Consider the following 22,290-nt stretch of genomic DNA (forward strand, 5'->3'; position numbering starts at 1 on the left):
TACAACCCAAATAATTTGGGTAACCTGATTGAACAATTTGATTATGTATTTCAATAGTATTTTTAAACTCAGTATCGTTCAGTTTATCCTGAGCAACTAAACCAACCTTATTAATCTTAATATTCAATGTGTCTACATTTACATCACACAATAAATCTTTCTTGTATTTTTTACAAAAATGTGTACACTTATTAATAAATGCATTTCCATTGTCAAGATTATCAACCTTATCATTATCAAGTTTGTCGTCACTTTCCAACGATTTCATATAACTTGGTAAATAACTTCTGCTAGTGGGTTTAACATTGTACATTTACCAAACACATTTTTTACTGCCAGTCATTTAGTTTGATGCGGACAACTTTCTGACGATTCCGGATGATAAGCCTTTCTGTTATCTTCTCTCCAGCAAGTCGCACAAATATGTTGAAGGTACTTATCGACACCTCGAATTTTGCCATAATGTGAATCCTTATGCACACATTTTTTCCTTTGAAAATGCGAACAATAAAACACAGTCTCTTCTTTCTTTACTGGTTTTTTGTTTTCCCAATACTGAATAGATTTTTTAGACTTGACATCTGATTTTACATATTTAATCAAAATGGGAGTTTCCATCTCACTGAAATCTTTGGACCAATCAGCCAAACCATTTTCAATCTGCCTTATTATATGAGCATACATTTTTTCAGACCCTTCCACTCAATTTCAACGTAATATCAAATTCAAAAATGTAAAGAAAACACTTTGCAATAGTATAAATAAACAATTAACAACAAAGGAAAAGTTTATATCCAATAAAAAGAGCGAAATAATATAGTGAGTAAATTTAATGCAAGAGTTTATACTAATGAAAATCTAGTTTGAACCAGTGTGATTACTGATGTGTAAAATATAAATTTCACTGTTTTGCTAATTAAATAATTTAAATCTTAAATTAATCCAATGAGAAGCTTTCAAAAAATGGTGTAAAAAAAAACTTAATTAGGGGCTGACGGTTCGCAGAAGTTCATTTCATTATTCCAATAATGTTCACCCGTATCTCGATTAGAGGTACTTTGTTACTCCTCTAATATACGTTGCGAAATATGTTGAATATATACATTATGTTTCTCTTTTTAAAATAAGCTTTCGAAGGAGGTATACGGTAATCTGTAATCAGGGGCTGAAGGGTCGCTGAAGTTTATTCCATTTTTCCAAATATCCATTCCATTATTCAAAATTAGCTTTTTCTTAATTTTCACGCATATATTTGTAGGACTCTAAAGTGCGATGGGGACGCTAAAGTGCGATGGTCACGCTAAAGTGCGATGGTATGTCATATAAAGTAGAACACGCTAAAGTCCGATGCCTCAATACGCTAAAGTGCGTTTTTCCGCGAAAGTGCATTTGTTCGCGAAAGTATTTACGTTCGGAACGTTAACTATTATTATGACGTTATAAGCCGTTTATACAAACAAACAAAAATGGAAGTGCCGCTGCCGTTAAACTTAAATATGTGTCCAAATGAAGGATTTATTCTTGACAAAAAAAGAAAGAAAAGAGAAACAAATGATCCGAATCCGGAACACTTTTGGTCGGTTTTAGAAGAGGTAAATTTAATTTGTAAAAAGAAATTTGATGAAAACAGCTGGGGTGCTAAAAAGATAAAAGAGCAACTAAGTTTACAAATGAGTGAGACAAGTGTAAGAACATATTTGGCCAACTTTCTTTATGATGATGATACCTGTGCATTGTACCACAGAAGTACTAAGATTGGAGACAATCACAGAAGAGTTTTATCAAAAGAACAAAATGATAGAAGAAATTAATGCCAACCATAAAATTGATCACCGTAAAAGTGACGCGGTGTATGAAACACTTAGAAAGACCTATTTTCCCGTAGTTCGGGAAAATACAAAATTACTGTTCAAGCAACATATAAAATGTTCCCAATGCCTAGCAGCTGTAGATCTACCAAAAACACAAATAACCAGAAGACCTATACCGGCTACCTATTCAAATAGTAGGTGGCAAATGGATCTGAAGAAAATGCCCCCATGCAAAGGTTACAATTATATATGCAACATAGTTGACTGTTACAGCCACTTTGCTTTTGGTGGACATCTTAAACAGAAGACGGCAAAAGAAGTGTCGGAATTGCTTCGGAAATTCATCTACATATTTGGCCCACCTCGGATTCTCCAGACTGATAACGGCAAAGAATTTAATAATGCTGATCTTTGTGCAGTAATTGATGAGTTTAAGACAAGAAAAATTAATGGTCGTCCGTACCATCCCCAATCACAAGGTTAGTCATATAAAACTATATTGTACTGCATTAATAAATGATAATTTAGTTTCACTTATTTATTTAAAAAATAAATACAAATACAATTATATTTTGCCTTTACATTTCATTTACAGGACTGGTGTACTTCTTAAACAGGCCGTTCTTAACACAATTTTAATACCTTTAACGTAAACAAACAACAAGTAAAAAATTACTAATTTACGAAATCATTAGCTCTAAATATATAATTACTAAATTACGTAATCTTAAATTATTTAAATCTAAATTATTGCCTCTAATGTTTCAAACAAATCGACATTTGAACAAGCACAAATAAAGCAAAAAAATATATGTCTTCCCTTTATTTGTACAATAGTCAGCTAATTGCTGGATAAAAAAAAATATGTACATTGTTGGAAAATATAACATTTATGTGGAGTCGCTGCAAAACAGGAGAATAGGTTGGCGAGCCTTATGTTTTGTTTTGTTTTAAAGCTTTATAATCTTTAAAATTTTATATTAACAAATATATGTAATCTGCAAACTATTATAACACATTTTTACACAATAATTTCAGGACGTGTAGAAAGATTTAACAGGACTGTAGTCGCATACTTTAGAGCCCAATTTGTTGATACTAGAGACTGGCCAAGTTTACTAGGAGAATTTTATTATAAATACAACAACAGAGTCAACAAATCCACTAGACCCATGACACCTCACCAAAGATTTTTTAAGAGGCCAAATTTTTCAATGGCATTAGAAGAACAGGTACTAACTTTTTTTTATTTCACGCATAATTATTGCAATTATAGAGCCCCTCTTTAAACAGGATTTAAAAATTAAGTTATAAACAACGATTTTGTCTAAGTATAAATCGCATCACCAAGTTTTAAGTTCATGTTTTATTATCAAGATAAAAGTAATTAGTTTTATAATTAATTTGTGTAATATCTTTATGTTGACACCGTACTTGTTAAACGTACAGTGACAAATATTACATGCATTTACCTGACAATTACTGGCAACCATTTGTTTATTCATACTAATTTTAATTAATCTATTGTACTGTTTATGTTTAGGTTGCAAAGTGTAATTTGACTAAAGAGGAAAAGGAATTTCTAGAAATGGCTCACTTAGATGTTGAAGAAGATGATGACGACAACAATAACTTGGCCTGAAATGAAAACTTAAAATCAGTGAAAATTAATGAAATTACAGATGCAGAAGAGAGTCATATTAATCAGGTATAAAAATAGCTGAGTGTAATAATATTTTAAATAAAAAATAACGAAACTGGTAAAATAAATTAATATGGGTTATTATCTTTTTTTTTTTTTTCAACTTTAAATATTTTATTTCATTCCTGGTTGTGAACAGTGTCCCTTAGCGCTACAACAATGACGCTAAGGGTCCTCCCTGTGTTGTTAATTGCTAATAAAACCAGGGGATTTGATTAGCAAAATATGTACTTTATATTTATATCTTTTGTTAGTTGCATTTTACAAAGTATTCATACGAGCACACAATACCTACATATTATTCAGTGATCTTATATATATAAACAATCATATAAGAAATAAATTATAATAATAAATAACCCAAAAGACGGATTTTTGTCCGTCATTTGTTTTGATTATATATCTGCCGAAAGTAGAATGATCAAGAATGATCAAGCATGGTCGACCTCATGGCTAGACGATTAATTTCATAAAGTGGTGAGTAATTTATTGCAGTCATCAAGTGACTTATCAAATGTGAAAATTTCTAAACTTATAATAATCGATTATTTCTGGTAAGTAATAATGAAATATAAATATTGAAGAGATCAAAGAAGGAGCTATTGACCCCTGATCTTGATTGATTTGTAAATTATTGATTGATTGATTCTTTGTTATTTTTAAAAATACTGACTGAAGTATTTATATTAGATCTAATTCTCCCAAAAATAGATATAATCAAAGTTTGGACATTTTCCTCTGAAATTTTTTCAAAAATAGACTTTCTGGATGATATAACATTTGTGTTTCAATCTCATTTTTTAGAACTGACAACATGTTCACAAATTTAGTTCTCTTTTCTGATAAATAAAAACATTTATAAATCACAAAACAAATCATTGTTATGACATGATTAAGTGAATTATATTCAATATCTTCAATTTTATATCCAAGCACAAGATTTTTAAGACAAAAGACATGTTGGTCTATACTGAAATACATAAATATGTCATAAATTATTGACCAATAATTTTTTACCCATTTACATTCAAAGAAAAAATGATTATAGTTATCACATTTTGAACAAATCACACAATTTGGATTATCAGATATTTTCCAGCGGTGCAAATTAGAATTAATTGCTGTAATATTATGCAGTAATTTCCATCTAAACATTTTCATTCTGTTATCTTTTAAAAAATGGAACGTAAAAATAAGGTTCTTCTTTATAAAATAAGTAACGTTATCAAAAGTGAAATGATTTTTCCATACATAGAATCCTACTGGAAGCTCTTTATTAGATATAATTAAAATATTATATATTTCTTTGAATGAAATTTTGTCCAGATTGTAATACAATCCATGGCTATTCATCTTTATATCATTTTGAAAATGAATTTTAGTATTTAAAGATGTTTTACTCTTTAATTTTTCTTTCCAGGTTTTTGGTATGGCTTTACGTAAAATACATGTTTCTGCTATCCAATTTTGTTTCCTTTTAAGTTTGTCTAAGATTTGTTTGGAAATTTCTCCTTTATCGTCGATTATATCGTTTATAAAAATTATATCTTCTTCTATCCAATGTTTGAAGTACAAACTTTTGCCTTGATTCTTAATATATTGATTTCCCCATATAACTTGTTTTCTGATATCTAAATAGGTTTCAGGTTTTTTTGTCTTCCCGCCACCATTTTTAATCCAGCATTTTAAGATTTCTAAGTAAAAAGTAGGCAGGTTTTTTATGTTTTCTAATGATTTATGAGAACCCAGATTCATTTTAAATATAAGGTTTTTACCCCCAAACTCAGTGAAATAATAGGTTGGAATAATTTTCCAGTTTGCCCAAGTTTCATCTGTAAGTCTTTTTACCCAATTTATTTTCATTGCCTCAATGTAAGAATCTATATCTGTCATTTTTAACCCCCCTTCTAAATAATTTTTTCTTAGCACTGAGCGTTTAACTTTCTCACTACCACCCTCCCATAAAAAATTATATATCATCTTCTTAAACTTAGATATAGTTTCTTTGCACAGATTTATTAGTGATGCAATATATGTTATATTAGGTATGACAAGTGTTTTGATGATAGTGATTTTACCAATCATGCTAATTTTCCTTTTTTTCCAATCATTAATTATTCTTTCAGATTTTTCCAACTGTTTTTCTGTATTAAGTTTTTGACATTCTTTCTTATCAGAGCCAAAATAAATACCAAGACTTTTTACGTTATTTTTCCAATTAATATTTTCAAATTTGTCTTTGCAATGTTTAAGTTTACCTAGCCATATACCTTCTGTTTTGTTTCTATTGAGTTTGAGTCCTGAGAGCGATCCAAAGGTTTCAATAATATTAAGTGCATGCTTTATTTCATTTTTAGATTTTAAAAAAAGAGTTGTGTCATCTGCTAATTGTGAAATTTTTAGACTATGAGTTTTTTTTATCAATTTTGATTTGTATTCCTTTTATATCATTAGAGTCTCTTATTCTGCAAGCAAGTAATTCAACTGATAAAACAAACAATAAAGCGCTTAAAGGACACCCTTGTCGAATTCCGCGCTCAATATTAAAGGTTTCTGAAATCCACCCGTTATTTAAGATACATCCTTTTATGTCATAATATAGGGTTTTAACCCACTTCTGAAATGATTCATTAAACCCAAATTTCTTTAATGATTCCAGCATAAAATCCCACTCCAGTGAATCAAATGCTTTAGAAAAGTCAATAAATAGTATAGCTCCTTCAATATTAAAATTTTCAGAATAATCTATGATGTCCTGAATTTGACGCACATTGAATCCTATAAAGCGATTTTTTATGTATCCATTTTGGTCTCTATGGATTATTAATGGTAAGATTTTCTTAAGTCTTTGTGCTAAAGTATATGTTATTAATTTCACATCTATATTTAATAAAGTTATTGGACGGTAGTTATCCAGGGACAAAGGGTCATTTTTCTTATAAATTAATGATATTATCCCAATCTTTTGGGTATTAGATAAAGATTCTTTATCATAACAAGTATAAGGGACTTTCAAAACTATGTTCTTCAATTTTGGCCAAAATTGTCTGTAAAACTCGACAGTTAAACCGTCTTTCCCAGGTGTTTTATTTAGTTTCATTTTAAAAATAGAGGATGTTAACTCTTCTAGTGTTAATTTACCATCTACTTGTTTACTTTCAGAAGATGTCAAAGAATGATTTATCTTTGTTCCTTCAATATATGATTTTAAGATTTCAGTATCGGGGTTAGAGCTTTTGTATAGGACTTTGTAGTACTCTTTACTCATATCAAGAATTTCACTTTGATCTACAGTTACCTCCCCATTTTGGGACAATAACTTATTAATAGATTTTTTTGATTGCCTGTGTTTTTCTAAAGATAAAAAGAATTTTGTATTTTTTTCACCTTCCTCAACCCATTTGATTCTTGACCTAATTTGAGCCCCTTTTGCTTTTAATGAATATATTTGGTCTAATTCATTTTCTAATTGTTTAATTTCATTAAAAAGATTTTTATTTGTGTCTGTGGGTAATGTATCTAACCTATCGTTTAAAGTTTTAATTTGGCTTTCCAAAACATTGATTTTATTTTTTCTTTCTTTGGCTTTCGATTTACAGTATTTAATTGTAGTGTCTCTGGTATCAATTTTGAACAAGTCCCACTGAGTAAGAAGATTTTCATTATTTAATTTATTCTCATACTTATCAATCAATTTATTTATTATTTCTTGATATTGAAAGTCAGCTAATATACTATTATTCATTTTAAAGTAACCCTTTCCTCGATTACTTGAATAAATATCTACTTTTAAAGAAATAGCTTGGTGGTCTGTACTTGAAATGTGAGCTGGTCTGATGTCAGCTGATATTGTCAGCATGCGTACTTGTGAACTTATTATAAAAAAGTCAATTCTACTTGCCTCATCTGTAGAATTTTTTCTTTTCCATGTATATTGTTTTTTGGTTTTATTTAATAGCCTCCAAATGTCTATCAGTTTATTTGTTTTTATTACCTGTTTAAGATTATTTACTGGTTTTTTAAACTTTTTATGAAGATTTTTATTTTTTGTATCTATACTAGATAGACGGTCATTCATATCTCCTCCTACAATTAATGCACCAAGACTGTGCTCTTCAATTAAACCTTGTACTTTTTTAAAGAATGTGTTCCTTGCGTGGACTTCATTTGGTGCATACAAGTTTATTAAAGTAAATATCTTATCTTGAATTTCCAAATTAATTAAAATTATTCTTCCTTCATTGTCACAAAATTCATTTATTATTTTAAAATCTAGTGTTTTGCGTATAAAGAAAGAAACACCTCTCGAATTTGTTTTGCCTAAACTGTGATGGTGTTTTCCTTGAAATTCATTATTAATTTTCGTTATAATATCTTTTGAAAAATGGGTTTCTTGTGCCATTAAAATGTCACACTTTTGTTGTTTAAACCATGTGTATAGTCTAAAGCGTTTATCTTTCTTTGCTAACCCTTGACAATTTAATGAACAAATATGAAGATTTTTAATGTTCATAGTAGTTCGTTGTATTTGTTGTTATAGAAAACAGTTCTAATAGAACATTTAAATGCCAACTGAAGTTTTGTTTATCGAGCTTGATCATGACCCAGATAAACGCCAGGTTATTTATAGATCTATATATAGCATTGTGAAAGGTTTAATCTATTTTTAGTTTCATTACTGACTTTCCGAAAATCTCTCTTAATAGGTAATTGAAATGTACCGGATTTAGATAGTTTTGAAGTGTAATTATTTTGATGTTAAAATTGACACTTGCGGTATTTATATAAAATATGCTATCTTCTACCTTGTAACAAATTTTCTTATCTTTTTCAGATTCAACATCTAAGATTGATGTGTTGACCTTGTAAGAGTTAACGACTACCCGAATTATTATTACAGTCAACATGTGCATAATATGGAATGTAAACAAATGAATAATTCTAGGAGTATTTACATTGGAAACATCGGGATTTACGTTACAATATAGTGTGGATACATCATTATTTTGTGAAATTGATATTCTACATGTAACTGATATCGATTTTAACCATTTATGGAAATTTATAAATAGACATACTAGAAGAATGGACCTTGACAGTATATTTATCCCAAACTTAGAACTATAAAATTGAATTAGTTTACTGCCGAACTGAGATCCATATAAGTGTATTATATTGGACATTTCAACAAAATCTTTTAAAGTGATGCTGATGCTTTTACAGTTCATGAATGCCGTACCAGTTTCAAGCGACTTATAAACAGTGTTTATTTCTGATAGAGTTTTTGTCTTTCTATTCAAAAAATTGCTTTTACATTCTAAACAGTCTTCATATAGACTTTTATCTGTATTTGAAATATTTACCATATTTTTAAATAACTCTTTACATGTACTTGTATTTAAATTTTTCTTCTTTGAATGTATTCTATCTGTTATATAGACATCACACTCACAAATTATGTTTATGTTAACATTATAGACACAGTCTATAGTTACATGAAAAAGTAAACAAAAATATATATACAATTTGAATAAAATTAAAAACATATTTTACAGAAAATGTTTTTTTGTTTTTTTGATTTTTTTAGAGGAAATTAGGATTTAGTTTTTTTCACAGGTTCCTCTCTTGCATGCAGCTCATCAGTAGGGGTGGTTGCATTTTGTTTATTTCGTGTTCTTGTCTCATCATTGGGTTTTTGAGAAGGTGTCCGAAAAGCTTCCTTTAAGAAGTGATCCATGCTTTGCTGATCACCAGAAGAACGGTGTTTGTCTTTTTTGGTTTTTTGTCGTTTAGCTTTTCTAACCTGTCTCTTTTCGTCTGTAGAATTAGTATCAGAAGCTTTCGGATTTTCTTTTGATTGATTGTTTTGATTGTTATTAACTTCTTTCTCTGCTGTTTCACTTGCAACATGTATTTGTTTGTTGAATGTAAATCTGTTTTTAGAATTCGACAGATCTGGAGATTGGTGTTTAGTATAATTTCTGTTTTCCTGATCAGGCTGATGACTAGATTTGTTGTCAGAATCAGAATCGGATTCTGATTGGCTGTCTTCACTGGAGGAAACAGTTTCAGCATTACAGTATTGGGCTGTATGGCCGGATTTGCCACAAGTTTGACACAACCAGTCATTCGGACACGTAGTGCAGTAATTTGATTTATGTCCACTGCCTCCACAAGTTCTGCATACCCAGTCATTTGGACACTCAAAAAGCTTATGCCCCTCTTGCAGACATTTGTTGCATTTGACTGCTTTCTGAGTGTCTTCTTGGTCCTTGTGGAGAACTATAGCTCTATATTTACCAATAAGAAGAGTTTTTGGTAATGGTGTGGGGATAGGATCACAAATAGCAAAGCGATCACCGGTCTGACAGTTTGTTAGACGCCCATCAACTCTTAACCTCTCCCTATTTATTTTGTGTACAATACAGTTCTTTTCTTCTAATGCTCTTTGGATTTGTCCATCATCAGCTGAGCAGGGTATATTTTTTACTCTCACCCAAATGTTTGATGGATTTTCATTATTAGCTACCATAGGATTTCTGGCGTAAGTTTGAATCAGCTTCTTTCGAATGACGATACCATTAGTAAGCATTTTTTCCCTGTCCTCATGATTATCAAAATATAACCTTCACATCCCCCTCACTCTTTGTAAGCCTTTTAAGTGACTGGGGTCTACAAGGCATTCAACTGCTTTATATAGTTCGACATGTGTGAGATATTGATCTCTTGTGGGCTTACTAGAGCCAAATAAATCATCTTCCATTATGAAAATTGGTTTTACGTCACTTACTGACTGATCTTTTGAAGATGTATCTTCGGAAGAGGCTATTTCAGCATACGTTTTTGTCTGGGTTTTTGGAATTGTCCCTCCGTCCGCCATATTGTATGATATTGTATAACAACAATCAGCAAAACTACACTGTTTTTACGATAAATGACTTCAATATGCACCTCAATTTGCACTCAACACTAGGGAAAATGTCTAATGAAATCACATGAAATCAGAAATTTAAGAATTGTTACGTATAATATCAAATATTCTTTTGTTTTTCGAGGAGCTTTGGCCTACCGTGGTTATGGCAAGGGCGCGTTCGAAATATGGGTTATTATCTGCACACAAGTTGTAATTAAAAAAAAAGTTATGATTTTTTTTAAAATCTATACATTATTTGATTGCTTACTCTAATGTACCTGTGCATTTAAAAATATTTTACATGTGTAATGCCTTTGTAGAAAGATAATGAAGTTCAGCAGTCTGAGATGCTACATCATACCATAACTACGGACTCTGCAACAGTTGGTGCATCAAATACAAATTTTGAGGTGAGTGCGAAAACCTTAATCTGTGTTTTAGTATAAGTGTTAAATATTCAGAATTCTTGGTGTTTTTCCATGCAATAGAAGGTTAAATATCTTGCCCTTTACACTCTTTCTTTTTTAATTTGAGTTTTAGGAAAAAATGTCTTATTAAAGGTTATATGTCAAATTTAATTTTCGTTCATTTAATTTGAGACCCAAGGGTTAAAATCCTGTCTTGTTATTAAACGTAATTTATAAAACATTTGTATTGCATACTTATAGATTAACAGTAAACATGTGGTTAATAAAGCCTTAGAGAATAAAGCTGGAGAAATTGCCAGAACGGATGCAGAAAATGATTACCAGGAATTTGTTGAAGCGATGTGGCACACAAAAATTACCAACAGGATCAAAGAAAGAGAATTAGTAAGATACAGACCTGTTTATTCTAATTGTTTTTAAATACAAATCTGTTCATATAACTATAATTTAGTTGTGATAAGGTGAAAAAGTGTCACGTAATGAAGGATAAAGTACTAATAATTTGATTACAATATACATCTTTGTCAATAATTATAAGTGTGTTTTTTTTTTACATTTTAGGCAATATCTGCAAATGCAACTATAACTAGTAATGAGTCCGTAAATGGCGTAGAAAATGTTGAGGTTAGTACTACTAATATGTTTACATTAATATTTTAAGTTTTTATTTAAAAAAAAAAGTTCAATTGTCCTAAACATTTTATAAATATCAATAAATAAATTTGATGTTTTTACTGTCTTCTGATTGGTTAAAATTATTAGTTTTATTTTCAATGTTGTTAATTTTGATGGCGACACGCCCACTTTGACGTTGTGTATTCATACGCCAACATGTGTGTACGGTTGTTATTGTAAATATAAATAATATAAAAAGTTCTTTGAGACTTATTTTTTATAGAAATTTATTTATAATGAATGGCAATAATTTATTTTGATTTTTATTGAACCATAAAACTAATTTTTGACTCTTCACATTTAACATAATCCGCTTCGCGGATTATTCAATGTGAAGAGTCAAAAATTAGTTTTATGGTTCAATAAAATCAAAATAAATGATAGCCATTCATTAATTATACTTTTAAAATGAATACCCAATTTTAATATTAAAATATTTTTGTCATTGTAGGTCAATAATACTTTTCAGACTTACGATAGATTGAACGAAATGATACCATCACAGCAGCAACTCCAAATGTCTCAACCACTGCAAGATATCACAAATTCTCAAATGATGCGCAATACAAGTTTACATCAAGTACGTAAATTTTATCACTAAAAAGTAGTTTATAAAAATATTGCCTTAACACTATCAACTTCAATGGTATTTTTCAACATAATGTACTTTTATTGTATTGCATGGTAATAGTTGCGGCTTTATGAGTAAAACTCTTTATACAAATGTAAATCCGTAGTTATTTCTGCGTACTAAACGTTATACAGATGTCATCTGTGTTATTTTGTTTATCATCATATACATGTTCATGTATCTGAAAATGCACCATTACTGAACTATTATATTTTTGTTTTAAAACGTGAAAATATAAAAATAAGAAGATGTAGTTTAATATTCATCATGGTATGACAACTATCTAACAGAGACTAACTGATCAAAGAAGTTTACAAATATTTGTCACTGTACGGCCGTTGAAAAAAAGCAAAACTTATACATATTGATTAGCTATGTATAACTGAATGTCTTTAAATAACAAATTTATGTAAACAAAAACGAAAACACCAACGGCCTATTTTGTGTACAAATTTGAATATAATCAACACTTTTAAGTTAATATTATTTTTTTTTAAACCTTTTCTTATTTGCTTTCAGTCAGAAGTTAGCCCATATTATAAAGACTTGTATGCAAGAAAATTTATACAACGTACTGATTCTGGTATAGCAGGCCTGAAACGCCGTCATTTGGAAACAGAAATCTATATGTCTCAGGTAAGCATCTTAACTACCGTGTAACAAAATATAGAATTAAAGGTGATTAAACAAATTGTAATCTAGTATTTGTTTATTACGCACATTTGTGAACGTACTTTTAAATGTTATAGTAAAGTTATTTAAAATTTTCAAACTAAAAAAATAAAAAAAATAATGTTCTTTTATCAAGTTTATTAAGGACTTTGCTTAATTCATAATCACGTCTTGAACTCTTTAAAGTTACATTTGTTACTTTCATTACTTGGTTTGATTTTATTGTAACTTGATGTTTACGCTTTTTAGAATCGTGAAGAATGGGACAGTAGCTTGTATCCGGAGGAGTTGTTCCCTAAAAAAGTATCCAAACTTACAGAAATGCAAACTTTTCATCCCGCAGTTAATGCAGTTATAGACTTTAAACCAAATTCAGCTTTGTCCGCGGATACAAACGTTTTTCTGTCCGGGTATTGGAAGAAAGGACTTGTTATAAATATTGAAAATGATGACAGTAAAGGGAAGGTGTATACCATAAAGGAGCTTGAAAATGGCAAAATTCACCAAGTTTCAAAATATTTGATTCGTCCGAATTTGATTTAGATATCTATTTTATGAATTCCATGTCATTTTAAAAGTTGTGCCAAATAAAATCTACTGTTCACTTTGAAATTAAATAATTATATTTTATTAAATAGAGTTTAAAAAAAGATTGATATGAGTGCCAATGAGATAACTTTACATCAAAGTCACAGGTTTTAAATGTAAAAGTACATTTGTTTAATATATTGAGTTTCGCCAACAAGACAGTAACTTATCAACACAACTTGTAACATCATATTTTGATTGACAATGAGACAATTACGGGAAATAAATAAATACTCGACATCCAACCAGTAACAAAAAACCTACAGGTGTTGTATTATAAAATGAATGCCAATGAGACAACATGGCTCTTTACAAAATAAAATATGTTTTTATTAACTATAGGTTACCGTATAAATAACCCTGCAAAAAGTAATCTTATACAACCGACAGGTATCAACAACCAGCGGAAAATAATTGAAACAGTCTAATTTAAATACATAACAAAAACTTGTAAACAAAATAACTATTCACCAAAGACCAAATATTTTTGGTGTATGCAAATATTTTTTTTATGACCTTCAACATGGAGCACATTGAACCAGGCTATTTAGAACCACAATGAATAGTGTAAAACAGTTTGAAAGAGAAAACCAACGGCATAATTTACAAATAATACAACAACAAAAAAATGACTTTCAAAAACACTAAAAATAACCATTGCATTAACCCAATTTCCATTACATACTTGATTGTAAGCGGTGCAAATGTGCTACCATAAAACTTTATAATTTCATACCATCGCACTTTAGCGTGTTATACCATCGTACTTTAGCGTGACAAACACCATCGCACTTTAGCGTATCATGCCATCGCACTTTAGCGTGTCTTACACAATTGCACTTTAGCTTGTCATAGACCATCGCACTTTAGCGTGTCATACCATCGCACTTTAGCGTGTCATCTTTTTACACTGAAAAACAAACAACAATCGCACTTAAGCGACTTACACCATCGCACTTTAGCGTAGACCATCGCACTTTAGCGTGACCATCGCACTTTAGAGTACCATCGCACTTTAGAGTCTTACATATATACAAATCTAAATTGAAAACAACGTTCAAACCTATCATTGCGTTGGATATAAACCGCAATTCGTATACGTATGCATGCAAAACAAATATCAGTGATAGGGGGTCTAAATACAGCACAAACAACATTTTCCAAAAGACCAAAAAGTGAAAAAGTATATTTTAACAAAACGCATTGAACTAACAGGTCGAACAATAGATGTTCTTACACCCTGCTGACTGCCATTGGCGATTGCCAAATTAACGGATCACAAGATGTAACAAACTGGATCTTAGTTTTTTATTTAATACCAAACAGAAAACAATAAACTTGCGGAAAAGATGGTATACCGCAAATAAAAGGTGCAAAAATTAGTACACCATATCCGGATTTCGACGATTAATGTCTCTTCAGTGATGTTAGGGATCGAAACGGTATTTGGAAGGCCATATAATTTACCTCAATTTAGGATAGACTTTTGAATTTTGAATAGTCGAAATATTAGAAATAGGATGAACGGATCATATTAACCCGAAGGAAAATATAATACAAGCCCAAACGAAGAAATATAAACAAATCTAAATTGAAAACAACTTTCAAACCTATGATTGCGTAGGATAAAATTCGCAATGTTTATACGTATGAATGCAAACCAAATTTCTTGATAGAGGGGTCTAAATACAGCACAAACAACATTTTCCAAAAGACAAAAGTGAAAAAGTACATTTTATCAAAACGCATTTGACTAACAGATTGAACAACAGATGTTCTTAAACCCTGCTGACTGCTATTGGCGATTGCCAAATAAAGGGATCACAAGATGTAACAAAATGGATCCTAATTATTTTAAATTAAATGCCAAACAGAAAACAACAATCTTACGGAAAAGATGGTATACATATATATGGAAACAAACATTTGTTTAGTGAAAAAAGTTTAATTTGCATTTCTTCTTACACAAACATGTACAGTAGTTAAATTTGCCGTCATAAAAGACAAACCACGAGTTCATATATGTTTTAGTTATAAAACAGAAGGTTAGAAAGTTTCGATTTGCCAGTTTTAGCCTTTTCACAAATTAGAAGTAATACATGGAATTTTGTCGATATTAAAATAGCATATTCTTCAAAATTGGTGAAGATTAACATATCATGCGTTTTCATTCTTTAAAAAAAATAATACTTTCGAAGAAAACCAATGATATATATTTTACATACGTCTATGAAGGTAACAAAGCGTGTGTGTTCAATTCCAAATGATCTCAAACGATAGTAGTGAGTTATTTCTGTCATTAAATAATAAATCTGCCAATTTGAATATTAAACACACAACTTGATCACTTAATGATCGGATTCTTTTACTTCACAAAATCGAGTAAAGATCTATAAATATACTCATCATTTATACATGGGTTTAAATTTTGTACGCCAGGCGCGCTTTTCTTCTTCAAAAGACTCATCAGTGACGCTCGAATAAAAAATGTTTAAAAGGCAAAGAAAACGTACGAACATGAAGAGCATTGAGGACCCAATTTTTTTAAATTAATAATTGTGTCGGGTTTTTTCAGAGGCCGACAATATAGCTATTATAACCCGGACAGTTACTGGTGCTGTTGTAGTGCTTTGTGTAATCGCATTCTTTGTAATACGAAAGGTTTGTAGTTGTGCATCTAACGGTAAAACAGTTGTACATCCATCAATCTAGTAGATATAGAGGTAGTGCTGGCAACAATACAATCAATATGCGCAAAAATAAGAAGTCACAGGACACCCAGGAGAAGATTTTTAAAGAGTATATGTTGGTACTGTATTATAATGATGGTCTGCGTTTATTTTTGCTTTACCTTATTTCAATTGTGATTATCTAATAATATTAGTTTTACCCGTTTGCTTTGCTTTTTCACTTCTTTTTTATTTGTAGAAACGAAAATGCTTATTCTAGTGTATGTAAAATAAAATGTCCATGTCGATTTAACACGTAGTTGCAATGTTAGAATTTGAATGTACATTGAAAAATAAAAAATAAAAACTGTATTCTTTATTGTGGCACGAAATGTTATCCCCTTTATGGACAAAGTAGACATTCCTTAAATTGTATAAGCCGTAATCAAATCGATGTCCAGGAAATATTATGTAATTGAAAATTTTACTATGGTGTTAGAAATTGTTTAAAAAATGTTGTTTTAAAATAACGATTAAAACATTGATTAACGCTACTGGGTCAGTTTGATCCTATGATTAACCATTGTTTCTTTCACTATTTGCTCTAAATCAAACATTTGTTTTAGATATCATGATTCTTATTTTTATTATATTTCACATATTTGTGATATTTAACTTATTTACCATTTTTATTATATCTATTATCTTCAATTATTAAAGTGATTTAACAATCTTGTAATGTGAGTATGGTTTGTAAATGAATTTCTATAATAACATGTTTTGTAATGTTGTTTCTTATTTATAATAAAATTTAGTTTTATTTAAAGATTTGTAATATTCTTAACTGTTTTGTACATAGTCTGCATTTACTTATTTGATTCAATCTATACAAAGGAATCAACAACAAAAACAACAACAAAATGTCATTTGCTTCGATAAGATTATTTTGTTCACGAGGTGTTTTCCTAAACAGATATCATGTGGTATCAGATACAACATACACTTAAGAAATGACTGTAATATTTTTCTGTCTACGAAGAAATAACATAAAAAAATTTGGTGCACACTGAATAACGCGCGTAGCAGGTTATTTAACAGTGTGCACCATATTTTTTATGTTATTTCGAATAGACAGAAAAAAATATTACAGTCATTTCTTATAATTTAATTCTAAATTCCATTTTAAACCGTAGAAAAGCATGAAAAATCGTTGATGACGTCACGGTCACATGACTAAATTATGCCTATGGGCTGATAACTAAATAACGTCAGCCAATCAGAAGACGCCTTACATTCAAAATTAAATTATAATACAATGATACAAGATACTTTGTTTTATCATCAAAACAATATAACCGTTACGCATAAAATAAAATTCCCATAACTTACTATGTAACTCTATTTATAAAACCCACCCTGCTCGATATAAAACCCATCCTGCTGGATAATGAACATATCATTCACAATTGAACGTTAAATAAGTAAGAAACAATCAATCAACAAGTTAGGAAAACTATTTAGAATGTCCCTTTATTTAGTATTCCCTATTAGGTTTACTAAATACGATATCTTCTCAGTGGTCCCATAGTATGGGATATATGAATATTATGTATCTACCAAAAAGAGGCGTAGTTTGTGAAACAGCTGTATTTACGAAGTGCAACCTCCAGGTCACGAGACTGTATATTGATATCTAGATTCGGCAATGTGTCAGCATCGCTGATTTGCTGCGTCATTAACATGTGCCCCACATTTTGCTTTATTCTTATTGCTAAGTTCAAACTGTAAAAAAATTAAGTTATTATAATCAAATAAAAACTTAATTGCGTCTCCAGACCACATAGATGCAATCGAAGTGATTAAGTTATTTAAAGAACGATTATAAAGTGTATACAAATTATTAAATGATTTTCAAACGTATGTGAAATGGTTGATGAGCTGCATGTGAGAAACACTTTTCATTAAAAATTAGAATAATAAAAGTAAAGAAATTATTTTGATTGAAGTGTGAAAAGGGAAATTACATCAAAAGAATTGTATGTATCGTCTATAAATATATTTTGATATTTAATGTCATAATTTGTTTTGACTGGTTTTTAGTTATCATTCAAATGGAAATTTCATGTAATATAGTTACGTAATTTAATGATAAGATCATGTGGTGCAAAATCTTAATTGTATATTTTAATTTAGAATGATATATCAAATTTGTCTTCAAAAAAATATAATAGTGAATACCATTTTTACTGAATGTAATTGAATGAATTGCATTTTATAGAAAAACACTAATTTCAAATGTATCATTTACATATTCAAATTGAAGTAGATTTTATGGGTGGTTTTCATTTAGACCCTTTGGTTGAAACACATACGAGGAAAATTAGTATGGCGTTCATTATCACTGAACTAGTATATATGTGTTAGGGGCCAGCTGAAGGACACCTCCGGGTGCGGGAATTTCTTGCTACATTGTAGACCTGTTGGTGACCTTCTGCTGTTGTTTTTTTCTATGGTCGGGTTGTTGTCTCTTTGACACAATCCCCATTTCCATTCTCAATTTTATTCAATTTTTAATTATAACAGAGTTTTGAATTAATGTTTAATAATACTATATTTGAGAATTACATTGCAAAATTCTGCTTCCCTATGTATTTATCTATTTTAGAATGAATCCCATAAGCTTTTGTTAAGACGGATCGATTTACCGGGGGGGGGGGATTGGATGTTCAAATGAAAAACTAAATTCATAATTAACAGGAATTTACTTTCCGTTTTTAATCTGATTATAAGAATAAAAACTACTGAGTATTGTTTTCTTGTTAACGTCAGGAGAAGAGATGTGAACATACATCTACTAACGGTTATTAGATTTAGCAGATTGTTTCCTGGTTACATCTTCTTTTAAAGTTATTGTCAGTGTCAGCTTTATCTGATGTTGTTTGACCAATATATCAGATCAATACGACTATAACAAAAGTAAAATATACTACCGCTATAACATTAAGTATGAAAATGAATTATAGAACATTTGGACTATATAGATATTTGAGTTGTATTTTAGAAAACTTTTCAAATAAAAGCAATATTTAAAAAATGGTTTGCACTGAAAAGAAATATGACCATGTATTACTTAGAGTGCAAACCTGATACTTGTTTCTGTAGATACATCACGATAACTTTGCTTTAGCATCATTAAACCAAGGTAGTGCTACTTGTTTCTGTAAAAACATCACGATCACTTATTTTTAGCATCATTATACCAAGGTAGTCTGTTAGTAATGTGAATTATTTAATATTTTACTACATAATTACATCAAATATACGAGAATAAATTACATTTGGTGGTAGTTTTAAATAGACATAATATCTTTAATGTTATTATGCAGACATGCTCGATGAGTTGTTGTATGCACATCATGTTATACTTTCAATAGTAGCCTTTAATTTAGAACAATTCGGGATTTTTATAATATTATAAACTGGACGTATGTTAAAGAAAAGATATCTTCTTCGTCTTAAATGTAAACCATGCATCAAACTTTGGCATTTCAGTTGCTCCAATAATGATTTTTTTTTATAGAAAGCAAATAATAAAATCAAACATTTGATCATTCCCACCGGTTTTGTTTTTTTTGCCTCCACAAATCTTAAGGAACATACAAAATTAACATGGAATTTGTTATAGGTACATTAGTCCAGTTATGCTTAACATATTTATGTTTAGTGTGACATTCATTTTCACTGAACTAGTACAAAATTTTATTTAGGGGTCAGCTGAGGACCACCTCCGGGTGCGGGATTTTCTCGCTGCGTTGAAGACCCATTGGTGGCCTTCGGCTGTTGTCTGCTCTTTGGTCGGGTTGTTGTCTCTTTAACACATATCCTATTTCCATTCTCAATTTTATATATATGTAAACCTTCGAATCTCTAAAAAGTATCAAAAATATTTGGAGCATCCTTTCAGACTCTCAAAAAGCTTTTAATAAATCCATAAAAAAAAGTTACATTGGTCGTTTGAACATTTTCCTGAATCAAGCAATGAAGTCATTGCGGAAATAACTAAAAAAAGTCAAATATATACGAAACAAAACTTAAGAGATATTGAAATGCTCCATTGGTTACAATGAGGATCCTTTAACGGTTCACAGTTTCATGTGTGTATTTGACCTTGCTCAGTCATCTCAAATAAAAGAAATTGTAAGCTTATAAGCTGTACATCTATTATTTTGCTGAAAAACGTTTTCGATGATATTGAATGAGACCAATTTAAATTTTATGTAAAACATGACTACAATACACATGTATATCAAGTTTAATTGAATAAACCTCTGGTTCTTTTTAGAGGATTTTACATGCATGACTTTATAAGGTTAGTCAAAGATTGGAGGAGATTATACCCCTCCTGGAGCACATGGTCACACTCATGGTTTTTTTTTGTGTAGTCGGTAATTTTTTTTACTTATTCTGACTTGCATTATATTTGTACTGATGTTGGACCGCCGCCAACACTTTTCGTGCAATATTTTATAAACCATTCAACCAATCACGTGGTTACTGATGACAAAATGAAGCAAAGTCAAGTTCTATATTGACGATTTTCAATTGTTATTCACTGTTCAATAGTTATGGTCCTTGATATATTGAAATATGGCACTCTATGTCGTTTCCATACAAAAACTAATGAACTTCTCTGCGAATGCTTTTAGTATTCAAATATCTTGTTACTGATAATGAAATTGGGGTCAAGTTTGATATTTACGATTTTCGCTTTTACCGTTCCGGACATATTCTCCTTGATAGATTAGAAATTTGCTACAGAACGTGGCAGGTCAAACAATCCTGAAAGTATGTACCATGCAGTACATTAGAATACATCAACACCCGTTTTGCTGTCAATTTGAAAGCTCATTTCTTGTTTTGTTAAATTTCATGGAAAAGTCTTGCAAAAAAGGTGTGTTGTAAACATCACACATAGTTTCTGGTTGTATCATATGATCTCTGATGGATAATTGTCTCATTTGCAATCATAAGTAAAATATACTACCGGTATATATTAAGTTTGATCATAATGAATTAAAGAAATATTTGGCCTACATAGAAATTTTAAAATTGTTTGCACTCATAAGAAATATGATCATGTATTACAATGAGTGCGAAACATTTCTTAAATATTGCTTAAGGGCATACGATACAGTTTTGATCCTGTATTTACAAGTTCATGAAAATTTGCAAATAGGCTATTTTTTACCTGATAAAATCAAATATGTCATAAAAAATATATCTTCATGTGCTACTTTTTGAGTAAAATGAGGTCGAAATTTTGTATATTTGCTCAAAATTCAGATTTGTGGCTGTAATTTCCTTTTCGAAAGAAAGACATAACTTTTTTGTTATAAAAGATAAACACAAATTGTTTTTGTCGAGCCTTCGACTTTAGTCGAAAAAGCGAGACTAAGCGATCCTACATTCCGTCGTCGTCGGCGTCGTCGGCGGCGTCAACAAATATTCACTCTGTGGTTAAAGTTTTTGAAATTTTAATAACTTTCTTAAACTATACTGGATTTCTACCAAACTTTGACAGAAGCTTGTTTATGATCATAAGATAGTATCCAGAAGTAAATTTTGTAAAAATAAAATTCCATTTTTTCCATATTTTACTATAAATGAACTTAGTTTTTTCTGCGGGGAAACAAAACATTCACTCTGTGGTTAAAGTTTTTAGAATTTTAATAACTTTCTCCAACTATCCTGGGTTTGTACCAAACTTGGACAGACGCTTGTTTATGATCATAAGATAGTATCCAGAAGTAAATTTTATAAAAATAAAATTCCATTTTTTCCGTATTTTACTATAAATGGACTAAGTTTTTTCTGCGGGGAAACATTACATTCACTCTGTGGTTAAAGTTTTTAGAATTTTAATAACTTTCTTAAACTATCCTGGGTTTGTACCAAACTTGGAAAGAAGCTTGTTTATGATCATAAGATAGTATCCAGAAGTAAATTTTGTAAATAAATAAATCCATTTTTTCCATATTTTACTTTTAAATGGACTTAGTTTTTCTGCGGGGAACCATTACATTCACCATGTTCACTCTGTGGTTAAAGTTTTTAGAATTTTAATAACTTTCTTAAACTATCCTGGGTTTGTACCAAACTTGGACAGAAGCTTATTTATGATCATAAGATTGTATCCAGAAG

At 30.1% G+C, this 22,290-nt stretch overlaps 1 protein-coding gene and 1 long non-coding RNA gene across 3 annotated transcripts; both read left to right on the plus strand.

Annotated features, from left to right (window-relative positions):
- The first annotated feature begins 1,418 nt into the window (after positions 1-1,418).
- Positions 1,419-13,443, plus strand: LOC139515636 (SCAN domain-containing protein 3-like). 2 transcript variants are annotated; one of them, XM_071305262.1, is made up of 8 exons: positions 1,464-2,290; positions 2,850-3,043; positions 10,747-10,836; positions 11,095-11,238; positions 11,416-11,478; positions 11,981-12,109; positions 12,680-12,796; positions 13,082-13,443. In XM_071305262.1, exons 1-8 carry the CDS (start codon positions 1,714-1,716, stop codon positions 13,373-13,375), a joined length of 1,608 nt encoding a protein of 535 aa, XP_071161363.1. In that variant the 5' UTR covers positions 1,464-1,713; the 3' UTR covers positions 13,376-13,443. The 2 variants fall into 2 exon arrangements, with proteins under 2 accessions (XP_071161364.1, XP_071161363.1); XM_071305263.1 differs by lacking the exon at positions 2,850-3,043 and having other exon boundaries at positions 1,419-1,592.
- On the plus strand, positions 3,920-9,072 carry LOC139515637 (uncharacterized). The gene is made up of 2 exons (XR_011662817.1): positions 3,920-3,990; positions 8,348-9,072. It is a non-coding gene; the product is annotated as an uncharacterized lncRNA (long non-coding RNA).
- Positions 13,444-22,290: the final 8,847 nt, after the last annotated feature.

Source organism: Mytilus edulis, chromosome 3 (assembly GCF_963676685.1).
Source record: "Mytilus edulis chromosome 3, xbMytEdul2.2, whole genome shotgun sequence".
Classification (NCBI taxonomy): Eukaryota; Metazoa; Mollusca; class Bivalvia; order Mytilida; family Mytilidae; genus Mytilus; species Mytilus edulis.